Genomic DNA, 12,265 nt, shown 5'->3' with positions numbered 1-12,265 from the left:
AGAGGAAAAAACAATTCCATTTAGAATAACCATAGACAAGATAAAAGATTTGTGAATCTACCTGTCAATACAAAACTGGGAACTATACGAACACAATCACAAAACACTTTTCACACAAAGTTAGATGTAAATATTTTGAAAAATATCAAATACTCATGGGTAGACAGATCTAATATAATAAAAAAAGATAATTCTGCCTAAACGAATCTATTTATTTAGAATCCAATCAAACTACCAAACATTATTTGGTAGAGCTAGGCAAAAATAAAATTCATCTGGAAGAACAAAAGGTCAAAAATATCAAGAGAATTAATAAAGAAAAAAATACAAAGTAAGGTGGCCTTGGAAAACCAGATCTCAAACTATGTAATCAAAACTATTTGGTAATTGCTAAGAAATAGAGTGGTGGATCAATGGAATAGATTAGTTACACAAGACACAGTAATAGATAACCATAGAAATCTAGGGTTTGATAAACCCAAAGACTTCAACCCATAGGAAAAGAATTCAATATTTGAAAAACTAGAAAACAAGACCAACATCTCACACCTTATATCAAGATAAGATCAATATATGTACATGATTTAGATATAAAAGTCAACAACTACAAGCAAATTAGAAGAGCAAGTGTCACATCTATAGAGAAGGGAAGAATGCATGACAAATGAGAGAAAGAGAACATCACAAAATGTAAAACATTTTGAGTATATTAAACAGTTTTAGTACAAACAAAATGAATGCAAGCAAAAGTAAAAGGAAAGCAGGAAACTAGGAAACAATTTTTAGAGGAAGTGTTTCTGATAAAGACTTCATTGCTCATAAGCCATTACCAATCTGATAAAATGATTTTCAAAGGAATAAAAGCTATGTATTAGCATATGAAATAATTTAAATCATTACTGATTAGGGAAATACAAATTAAAACAATTCTGAGGTACCTTACACCTATCAGATTGGGTAATGTGATTCAAAAAAGGAAAATGATAAATGTTGGAGAGAATATGGGAAAATTAGGACACTGATACACTGGTTGGTGGAGTTGTGAACTGATCCAACCATTTTGAAGAGCAGTTTGCATCTATATCCAAAGGACTAGCAAAGTGTGCATATTCTTGATTCCACTAGGTCTGTCTCCCCAAAGGATCACAAAAAAAGGAAAAGGACTTATATGTACAAAAATGTACAAAAATTTTATGGCAGCCCTATTTATGTTGGAAAAATAATTGAAAGTGAGAGGATGCCCATAATTTGGAGAATGGCTGAACAAGTTGTGGTATATGAATGTAGTGGAATACTATTGTACAATAATAAATGAGGAATAGGCAGGTTTCAGAAAAAGCTGAAAAGCATAGTTGAAACCGATGCAAAGTGAAATGAGCAGAACCAGGAAAACATTGTACATGGTGTTAGCAGCAGTATGTGAAGAACTCATGATGAAAAATGCTGTCCACATCCAGATAAAGAACTGATGAATCAATGCAAATCAAAGTATACTTTTTTGTGGGTTTTTTCTTTGATCACTTTCTTCTTTCACAACTGTGACTAACTTGGAAGAATGTTTGACATATTTGCACATATATATTCTATATTAACTTGCATACTATTTTAAAAAGAAGGGATGGGGAAAAAAAGAGGGATGGGGAGAAGGAGGGAGTGAGAAAAATTTGGAACTTAAAAATCTTACAGAAATGAATGCTAAAAAATTACAAATAATTGAGAAAAATACAATCCTATTACAAATAAAATGAAGAAATAATGAAAGAAAACTATCCAGATCTCCCCAATATGGCATTAATATGCTGAAAAAGTAGGAGTAATCTTTGGGAGTGAATTTTGGAGTCCCAATCCATTTGGTATTTGACATAAATCTAGTGGGACTAATATTAATTGAGCATAATCTGTCTATTTCTGTCTTTCTCTTTCTCTATCTGTCTTTGTCTCTTTCTCTCCCTCATATACACATAAATATCAAAGTAATATTAGAAGAAAATATGCCCCCAAGGTACTGTAGGAAAATCTAGACATTTGTTTTTGCTATATCTTTGAAGTAAACCTTCCTTTATAAAAATCAATTGATATTAAGTGGTGAAATGGAACTGGGGTGCTAGTGAGTATACTCATAAAAATATGGAGAACATAACTCCAGGTGATGGTGTTAGAGAAATATGCCATTCCCAGCCACTCAAGTCGCCCTAGAAATAATAATGTGATTTCACTTGTCTATCTCTTTTAATATTGTCTCTTTCTATTGTTATGATTTATTTTGTTCACCTAAAGCATACTAAATTCTGTTACAGTATCACTCCCCTCTTCTTTTAACTCTGTGGGAATCTTTATGGTTCTACTTTGTAAACCATTCTGCTTTCCTTTTCCTCTAAACACAGGCCATTTCTTGATCTTATATTTCTTGGCATTGTTTTCTCTTATTTTCATACATGAAGTTCTTTTCCTTTAACTAGACTGTAAGCTCACTGTCAGTTCCTTTAACTAGACTTTTTCTCACTGAGAAAAACAACTGCATTTTCTCATCTTCATATTTCCTATACAATATTCTACAATGTAGAATACAGGATAAAACATTTTTTTCTAACTTTTGAGATGAGTATCTTTTCTCCTTAGGGGAGGATTCTGGGAAGATGGCAGAGTAGATCAGTAAATTTCAAGCTCTTCAGATTTCCCTTACAAACAGAACAAATTTGCTCCTCAGTTCAAACATATACTAGTAAAAAATTGTAAAGACTTGGGGTAGAACAGGATCCTCCTGGGACAACCCAAGAAGATCAGAAGAAAGACCCTAAGCCAAAAATTAATCAGTGTGCAGTGCAAATACCTCCAAGTTAACTCCACAGAAATATCAAGTGGGGATCACTGGGGCTGGCTGGGTTTGACTAGAGCCTCAGCTAGAATTAGAGGAACTTTCACCTTCCAGACTGCGTGTGGAGTGGGTGATGGGATGGAATCTGAGTCTGTCAAGACAGAAGGAATCTCTGCTGATTAGGAACACCAGACCCAACTGTGGGATAGAGACTTGGTCCTGGTGAGAAGGAACAAACATACCTAATAAGTGCAGAGGCAACGGGGCAAGAACACTGCTTGCTAGCTGTGGGCACTTGCAGGAATGGGGAGCTTTTCGTTTGGTGTTCCAAATCAGAGGGGAGAGCTGAAGTGAAGTCAGAAGTACCATTCCCCACCCTAGGATTAGAAGGGTTTACACTAATACATCTTATTACAGAAGGAAAGAAGGAGAGAGAGAGAGACAGAGAGAGGGAAGGAGAGAGAGGAAAGGAGAAAGAGGGAAGGAAGGAAGGAAGGAAGGAAGGAGGAAGGAAGGAAGGAAGGAAGGAAGGAAGGAAGGAAGGAAGGAAGGAAGAAAAAGCAGTGAAGTTATGAGAGACCAAAAAATAACAAAATAAAATATAAATAATGAAAAAACAGAATAAAATGTGAAACATTTTATAGAAAAACAACAGATCTGAAGAACAGATTAAGAAGAGATAAATATAAGAATAATTAGACTACCTGAAAGCTGTGACCAAAAAATAATCTTGACACAATAGTGCAAGAAATAATCTAAAAAAATTGTCCTGGAGTGATAGAACATGATGGGAAAGTAGACATAGAAAAAATTCACCAATTAATTGCTACCTCAAAGAGATTCTTTATGGAAACCACAGGTATATTATTGCCAAATTTTTGAAACCCCCAGAGCAAAGAGAAAATTTTGCAAGAAATAAGAAAAAATATTCAAATACTTTGGAGCTATAATTAGAATTATACAGGACATCATCAGCCACAATAAAAGACCACAAGTCCTGGAATCACATCTACCAACAATCAAAAGAATTAGGCTTGTGGCCAAAAATATCATGTCCAGCAAAATTATAACATTGAATAAATTAAAATGGACATTTAGTGAATATGCAGATTTTTCAGGACTTTAAACTTGACCTCAATAGAAAATTTAATATATAAGAACAGATATCAAAGACTAATTTCAAATTGGGAAAATTGTTTGTGTTCTGTTTGTTTGTTTGTTTTGCTGAGGCAATTGGAGTTAAGTGATTTGCCCAGGATCGCACAGCCAGGAAGTGTTAAGTGTTTAAGACCAGATTTTAACTCAGATCCTCCTGACTTCAGGGCTGGTTCTCTAACAATTTTGCCCCACCTAGCTGTCCTCTTTATTTATGTTTTTTATGTGGAAATGTAAAGCATATCTTTAAGAATTGACATATGCAATTGGGTAGTTCAAAAGAAAGATTGGGGCAGAGTTGAGTATTATTTGACTCTAAAAAGTAAAACTGCCCAGGAAAAGGTAAAAATAGTAATTGTTATAACAAATAAAGTGCAGAGGACAAATAGACACAGAGCTATTAAAAGTAGGGAGAAGTACTTATAGTTTTGAAAACCTACTCATACCAGGAATGGATTAATTAGGCAACACTATATATATTCCATAAAGATTATTGCACTTTCCAAAATCTATAATGAAATAAGGGGAAAGAGCTAGAAGAGGGGAGAAACAAAAGGTGGGGAAAGAAGACAAGGGCAGGATCTTTGCATTGGGGGAGGCTAAATAATAGCAAGGCAAGTTAAAGAGCAGGAACAACGCAGAAGAGTTAGCAGGGAAAGGAAAGAACAAGATATACTCAAACATTAGAACAAGGATCATGAGTAGAATTTATTAGGAAAAAAGTACAGCTAGTAATTATTCATTTTAGATAAAGTCAAACTTAAAAGATTCAATCAAAAGAGAAATCTATATTATGTCAGCCATACTAATATTGTTTTAGATGCATGTTTATATACATAAATGCATATGTATATATGTGTGAGTATATATAGATATGTATGTATGTTGCTCTAAGTGTGTATATGGATATATGTATATGTATGTGAGTCTGTGAGTGGGTGTGAATGCATATGTGTGTATATATGTATGTGTGTGTATATATATATATATATAATATATAAACACACTCACTGGTAACCCACATACACACACTGATATACCCATACCCACGTGTGTGTGTGTGTGTGTGTGTGTGTGTGTGTGTGTACGTATGTGTGTGTGTGTAAATATTTATTATTTCTTTTTTTGCTGAGGCAATTGGAGTTAAGTGACTTGTCCAGAATCATGCAGCTAGAAAGTGTTAAATGTCTGAGGTAATATTTGAACACAGTTCCTTCTGACTTCAGGGCTGGTGCTTTATCAACTGCACCATCTTGCTGTACATTCAGGGCCATTTCCAGTTGTCCTGTATGTCAGGTCACTAGTTCCAGATGTCTCTGGAGGAGAAAGTGAGACAGGTGACCTTGCCCAGTCCTCCCTCACTTCAGTCCAATTCACTTGCATATCACAGCATCACGTTCTTGATGTCATAGTCCTCTAAAGGACGAACAATAATAAGGAGGTATATATCTATGTATGTATGTATGCATATATATATACACTTAACTATAACTTGCTTGGGAGAGGCAGAGAGATGAAGGGGAGTAAAAAGAACAAAATTTAAAAAAAAAAATGTGCCTCAGAGAACAACAGCCTACAAAGAAGCAAAGAAAAGATGGCCATTCATGAATATAATTTCTTCTACTATTAAATAATCCTTTCTAGAACTGGTAAAATATTGTTACATATTTTGAATTCTCCTTGATGTTTTGCTGGGCACATGACAATGTTCTGTTCTGTTCTGCTCTGTTTTATTTTCTTTTTCTGTTTTTCTTTTTCCTATTCTGTTTTAAATTTTTAAAACAAAATTAATATCTTTAATGAAATTGCTTTCATTCTCTGTAATGTTCTGTTGGCTTTTTGGAAGTCTTGGGAGCAGCCTTCTTTTCAGTCAGAGTAATCACCTCAAGAATAGCCAGGTGTTAAAGTCCAATTCTTTTATTATCTCCTTCACAATCTAGTTTCCTTGCCCGGGGCCTGAGCTAGCTTTCTTAGAGGCCTTCCAGAGTCTTGGTTTCAAAGTAGAAGCTAAGGAGGAGAGCCCTGCCACCATGGTGGTATAAGATGGGATGAATGAATCTCTCTGGGCTTGTGCTTCAGCCTCCAGCCACCACAAAGGTGGACAATGGAATGAATCTGTCTCTCCTTGGCTCCTAGAGCTTCAGCTCCTGCCTCCAATCCACTTGTCTTCTCTGTCTCTGTCTCTGAGCCTCTTGGTCTCCCAGGAGAGCCACTAAGAGCCTGATGGAAGATGGAATGAATGTGTCTCTGGGTCCCTGCTGGCTTGTTATATACTTTGTTATAATTACATCATCGTAGTTGTGAATCTTGTAGAACTATATTAAATACTTAGTATATGTACTGAACTAGAGAACTATTAAGCACCATGCTGAACTAGATAACCATTGTCTTTATCAATTCCACTGACTTAATATCTTGTAAGAATCCTTATTTCAGAGTTCTGGCCTATAATTCTCTGTCACCACCCAGAAAATGTCCCTTACAACAAAGAAAAGAAAATAGGGGGTTCAGGGTGGTAGTTTAGCAAAACTATTGTTTGCAACATTCATTTGAATATAATTAAATGCAGTGTTCCACATCCCTAGTCCCCTACCTCTACAAAGAAAGAAGAGAGGTATATTGTCATATCTCTTCATTGTGGCCAGACTTGGTCACTATAATTACATAGAATTTAATTCTGGATTTTATTTTGTTATTTACATTTACATTATTGTTTTCTGGATTCTGCTTACTTCACTTTGTATCAGTTCATATGTCTCCCATGATTCCCTGTGTTCATATTCAACATTTCTTTATGGTCCAGTAATATTACATTCTGTTATTTACTCCTTTGGCAGTTGATGGACATCTACTTTGTTTCCAATCTCCTATTACTACAAAAAAGACATTTTGATATATGTGAGACCTTTCTATCTCGAACTGTCCTTAGGCTATATATATAGCACCAAGTTAAAGGGTTTGGACATTTTAAACATTTTCATAGAATAATTCCAAATTTCCTTCCAAAATGGTTGAATCTATTCATAATTCCACCAGCAGTACATTAGCACCTGCATCTTTCCACAACTTTTCCAACCTTATTCCCATATTTTGTCATATTTGCCAGTTTGCTAGATATGAGCTGAAATCTCACAAGTGTTTTTTCTTAATTTGAATTTCTCTTAGTGTTAGTGATTTAATGAAATATTTCATATGTTGTTTAGGGTTTGCAATTATTTTGAGAAATTTTGTTCATATTCTTTATCTACTTATCCATTGAGAAATTGCTTATTCTTATATATGTGCATTATTTCCTTATATATCTTTATAACAGAACCTTATCAGAGTTATTTGATAAAGAGATGTTTCCCTTTTTCTGCTTTTTTTCTTAAACTTGTTGCATTAATTTTTAATGCAAAAAAGAGAATAATTAGTGAAGACTCAGAGAATGGTAGAATGGAAGAGCTAGGCTCTCATCAGAGATCATCTAGTACAATCCCTATGTTATATAAATTTACAGTCTTTAGAAAAGAGAAATACAGAAAAGTCTGGAAAAAACTTACATGAACTGAAGCCAAGTAAGTAGAACCAAGAGAACACTGTATACAGCAATAATAATATTATTGATAATGATACTGTGATGGACTTGGTTCTTTTCAATACTGAGGTGATTCAAGGCAATTCCAATGGACTTGTGATGAAAAGAAGCATCCTCATCCAGAAAGAGAACTATGGAGACTGAATGTGGATCAGAGTATAGTATTTTCACCTATGTTGTTATTGTTTGTTTGCTTGTTGTTCTTTTCCTTGTGTTATTTTCTCCCTTTTGATCTATTTTACTTATTCAACATGATGAATATGGAAATATGTTTAGATAAATTGGACATGTTTAACCTTTATTGGATTGCTTGCTGTCTAGGGGATGGGGAGGGAGAAAGATCTGGAACACAAATTTTTGCAAAGGTGAATGTTGAAAAATAAAAAGCTATTATTAAAAAAAGAAAAGGAAATAACCTGCCCCAAATAATGCCATAAGTTGGTGACAAAATGAGAACTCTAAGCAATTATCTGCTTTTCTTCCTCAATTTTTCCTTCTCTCACCCAGAATGAAGAACAGAAATAAGTTGGCACAATTAAGTTGGGGACAATTATTTTGTGCCTGTCTCTAACAAGTTGTCATGGGAATCAGACTCTAGAGACTCCTGAACCTGTGAAATATTCCCCACACAAGACTTATGCAGGTATTTCAGCTTCAGAAATCTAGGACCGAGGTCCTTTCTCTCTACTCCTTTCTACCATCATCACAAGCTTTAGTCAAGACCTTATCATCTTAATCATGCCTCTTCCGCCAGGGAAGAAAAATTCCTGAATTCCCTACCAGCTACTTAATGTGAATCATTTCAAAGAGAGAAGTGGAGAGAACAGGATTAAACTACATTCAAATTCAATAAAAAAAACATCCAGGTAAGGGCTGAGGGAACAAACAGTAGGACAGACTTACATCATCACAAATTCCCAAGAATCTGAATCGATCTTAGATTTTAATTACCCATATCTGAGTAGGATTCTCTCCTACATCTTTGAAAAATGGTCACCCAGTGACACCCATTTCCTTAAAAATCACGATTCAAGAACTGACTGCTTCACAATGTAGATAATTCCTCTTTTGGATGACTGATTATGAAGATGTTTTTAAATACTACTTTCCAAACTAAGCTTCCATTTTAGGTATATGTATAAATAGCCATAATAAAAGAGAAAGAGAGAGAAAAGAAAAGAAAAAAGTTTAGGCAATGTAATTAAGTTTTAGGCAATGTATTGCTCAATTACAATATTGAGCAAGGAAAGATCACTTGACCTTGGAAGTTCAGGGAAAGTTTCATGGAAGAGAAGGTAACATTCTATCTGTATTTTCTCAACTCAAGACTCACCTCTATGAAGTTCTCCTTTAGCACCACAGCCCATATTAATCTCTCTCTAATCTGAATTCTTGTGACACCCATTATATATTCCACACAATTGAACACAACCTCTAACCTCTAAGGTCCCTTCCAACAACTCTGAGGTAAAAACATTACTTTGATTTCAATATTACTTTAAGAATAGGGAGGGTAAAAATCATTCTGTACTCATTCTTGTGGGGGAAAATTTTGCAAAAGCTGACTATGAAAAAAGATAGTCACAGAAATAATATCTCTAAAAGCTTCAAGGACTAGTTTATGCTGAGCAATTAGGAAAATGGAGAAACTTGAAGTCTTAGATCTAGGTGAATAAGGAAAGATCATTTGAATACAAGTCTGAAAATGAGGCCAGGGAAGGATTAAGTAATGATGTATAATAGATAAAGATTAGGTGGACATGTATCCAACTATACTTAGGTAATTACTCTATGTTTGCTTACTTTAGATTTAACATTTTAATGATCTGCAAGTATGGAAACCCTATTCACCAATACAGACAGCTCTTTTGTAACTAGTAATTAGTTTAAAGTTCCTCTCAATGAAAATGTATTAACTTGTAGCCAATCTGATGATAATAATAACTAGCATTTATACATGGCTTAAAAGTCCACAAATAACTTCAGATCTTATCTCACTTGATATTTACATCAGTGCTAATATTATTCCCATTTTACAAATGAGGAAACTTCAAAGGGAGGATTCAAACTCAGTTTATCACTTTGCCACCTAGCAACCTCTCCAATTTAGACAATCTGATCCTCAGACAACAAACATTTAGTCTATTACCAGTCCTATACTTAAAGTGTTTCTAGTGTGGTAAGATTTTACACAACTTATTTTCCATTTGCATTGTACAAAGAAGGACAATCTGTAAAGTTCATATCTTAGAACAACTAAAGGAAATGGAGATTTTAACCAGAAGAGACAATTTTAAGAGGAAATTATAACTAACTCCAAGTATGTGGAGAATTTTCACATAGAAAAGGAATTATTAGATCCAAAAAAACTACAATGGGAAAGCAAAAGGTATCTGCAAAACATTTTTCATTAAAAAAAGAAATTTAGAAAAATTTTAAAATAAAATGAATTGAACTTATGCTGCTTGACCTAAAAGCCAGAACTAGGAATATTGAACAGAAATTTTAAAGGGGAAAATTCAGGTTTAATGTAAAAAAAAGGAACTAATAATTAGTACTATACAAAAGTAAAATGAATTCTCTACAGAAGACATAGCATGAAGTCTTGTCAAGTACAGTATAAAAGTAATTCTTGCTGAGGAACTTCCAACTTCAAGAATTTGTGATTTTGTGAGAACTTATGATTACTTGTGTACAATGCTGAATATTTCATTATAACTTTTTTTTCATTTAATATTGTTTCATGAGATGATCTTACTAATTAATGTTTCTATGTGTCACTGTTCTAATAAAAACATTTTTTAAAATTAAAGCAGTGAAAAAAATATCTATATCTGAATCTCAGTCGAATAAACATTGCAAGTTTGTATTCATAAAAAAACAACTCTTTGAATTGATGAGAGACGTTCCTCTGACTTTAATGAACTACATTTTATCTCCAATAGCTATGAACAGAGAAAATCAAACCAGTATTTCTGGATTCTACCTCCTGGGTTTCTCTGAGCTACCAGAACAACAACAAATTATCTTTTGGTTGTTCCTGTCTGTATATCTGGTCACTATGGTTGGGAACCTGCTCATCTTGATGGCCATTGGCTTAGATGCTCACCTGCACACCCCCATGTATTTCTTCTTGGCCAATCTCTCTTTTGTCGACCTTTGTTTTTCATCAGTCACAATACCCAAGACACTGGTGAACCACATATTGAAAAGTAAATATATCTCTTACATAGAGTGTATGACACAGATATATTTCTTTATCACTTTTACAAACATGGATGGGTTCCTTCTGGGAGTTATGGCATATGATCGCTATGTGGCCATCTGCCGTCCACTCCACTATACCACCATCATGCGCCCTAGACTCTGCATCATTTTGGTGATGGTATCATGGGTCATCACTCACCTGCATGCTCTTTTACATACCTTACTTATGGTTCAATTATCCTTCTGTGCTGACAAGACCATTCCCCACTTCTTCTGTGATCCGTACCCCATCCTAAAGCTTTCCTGTTCTGATACTTACCTCAATGACTTGATGGTGTTCACTGTAGGTGGAATGGTATTCATGACTCCATTCATGTGTATCACTATCTCCTATGTCTACATATTCTCCAGGGTATTGAAGATTCCATCTACTCAGGGGATAAAGAAAGCTCTGTCCACATGTGGCTCTCATCTCTCTGTTGTCTCTTTGTTTTATGGTGCTATCATGGGAATCTATCTGCGCCCATCATCTTCCTACTCAGTTCAGGATATGGCTGCCACAGTTATTTTCACTATGGTGACTCCAATGCTCAACCCTTTCATTTATAGTCTAAGAAATCGAGACATAAAGGCAGCCCTGAAAAAAATAAAAAGAGAACTTTTCAAAGATTTTAAAATCACAAAATTTTAGATCTAAAAGAGACCTTGGGAGTTATATAGTTGAATCTTTAATAATTACTCAAGCTCCCTGACCTCCTGCCTCTTTTCAGCTTTATAGCGGAGATTAATTAAACCTAATAGGCAAGTCCTCCTGACCTCCTCATCCCAATGTAGCATATATGCAAAGAAAATATAAGGATCCTGAAATCTATGGAATGTCAACTCAACTTCATGTCAGATCTGATGCAGGTTGTACTCTGAGCTTGTACAATATGGGTCTGATAAGGGAGTATTGCCTTGTTCTTGTAGAATTATAGACTTTCAATGGGGAAGGGACTTCAGATCTTCTAATCCAATACATATCTATAGGAATCCTCTTTAGCACATCCCCAGCAAGAAGTCATTCCAACTTAAGGTAAAAATTTTAAAGCATAAGGAATGCATTACCTCTCAAGACAAAACTTTTAAAAATGTTTTTTAAATAACTCCAATTGTTGAGAAATTTCCCCTTATATTGAGTTTGCTTCCTTGTAACTAGTATGCAATACTTCTAGTTCCATCCTCTGGGATGAAGCAAAATAAATTCTGTGCCTCTTCCTTTTGACTAACTTTCAATGACTTCAAGACAGCTGTTATGGTAATTACTTTTCTATCACCCAGCCCCAATATATTTGCTCTATTTTAGGCTAAGCTTCCCTACCTACTTAAGCTAATTCCTATGACATGGTTTCTACTTCTTTTGCCATAGTAGTCACACTAATAATGACTTTGTCCAAGTTAGTAATCTTGCAGAAATATAGCACTCAGAACTTAATATTCCAAATGTAATCTAAAATAATGTCCCTTATTCT

The 12,265-nt window shown here is 34.6% G+C and overlaps 1 protein-coding gene across 1 annotated transcript; it reads left to right on the top strand.

Moving 5' to 3' along the window:
- The first annotated feature begins 10,494 nt into the window (after positions 1-10,494).
- LOC127552372 (olfactory receptor 1361-like) lies at positions 10,495-11,468 on the top strand. The gene has a single exon (XM_051982924.1). The coding sequence runs from the start codon at positions 10,495-10,497 to the stop codon at positions 11,443-11,445; it is 951 nt and encodes a 316-aa protein (XP_051838884.1). The 3' UTR covers positions 11,446-11,468.
- Positions 11,469-12,265: the final 797 nt, after the last annotated feature.

This window comes from Antechinus flavipes, chromosome 2 (genome assembly GCF_016432865.1).
Source record: "Antechinus flavipes isolate AdamAnt ecotype Samford, QLD, Australia chromosome 2, AdamAnt_v2, whole genome shotgun sequence".
Taxonomy (NCBI): Eukaryota; Metazoa; Chordata; class Mammalia; order Dasyuromorphia; family Dasyuridae; genus Antechinus; species Antechinus flavipes.
Note: the sequence above shows the minus strand (reverse complement) of the source record. Positions and strands in the feature narration are given on the sequence as shown.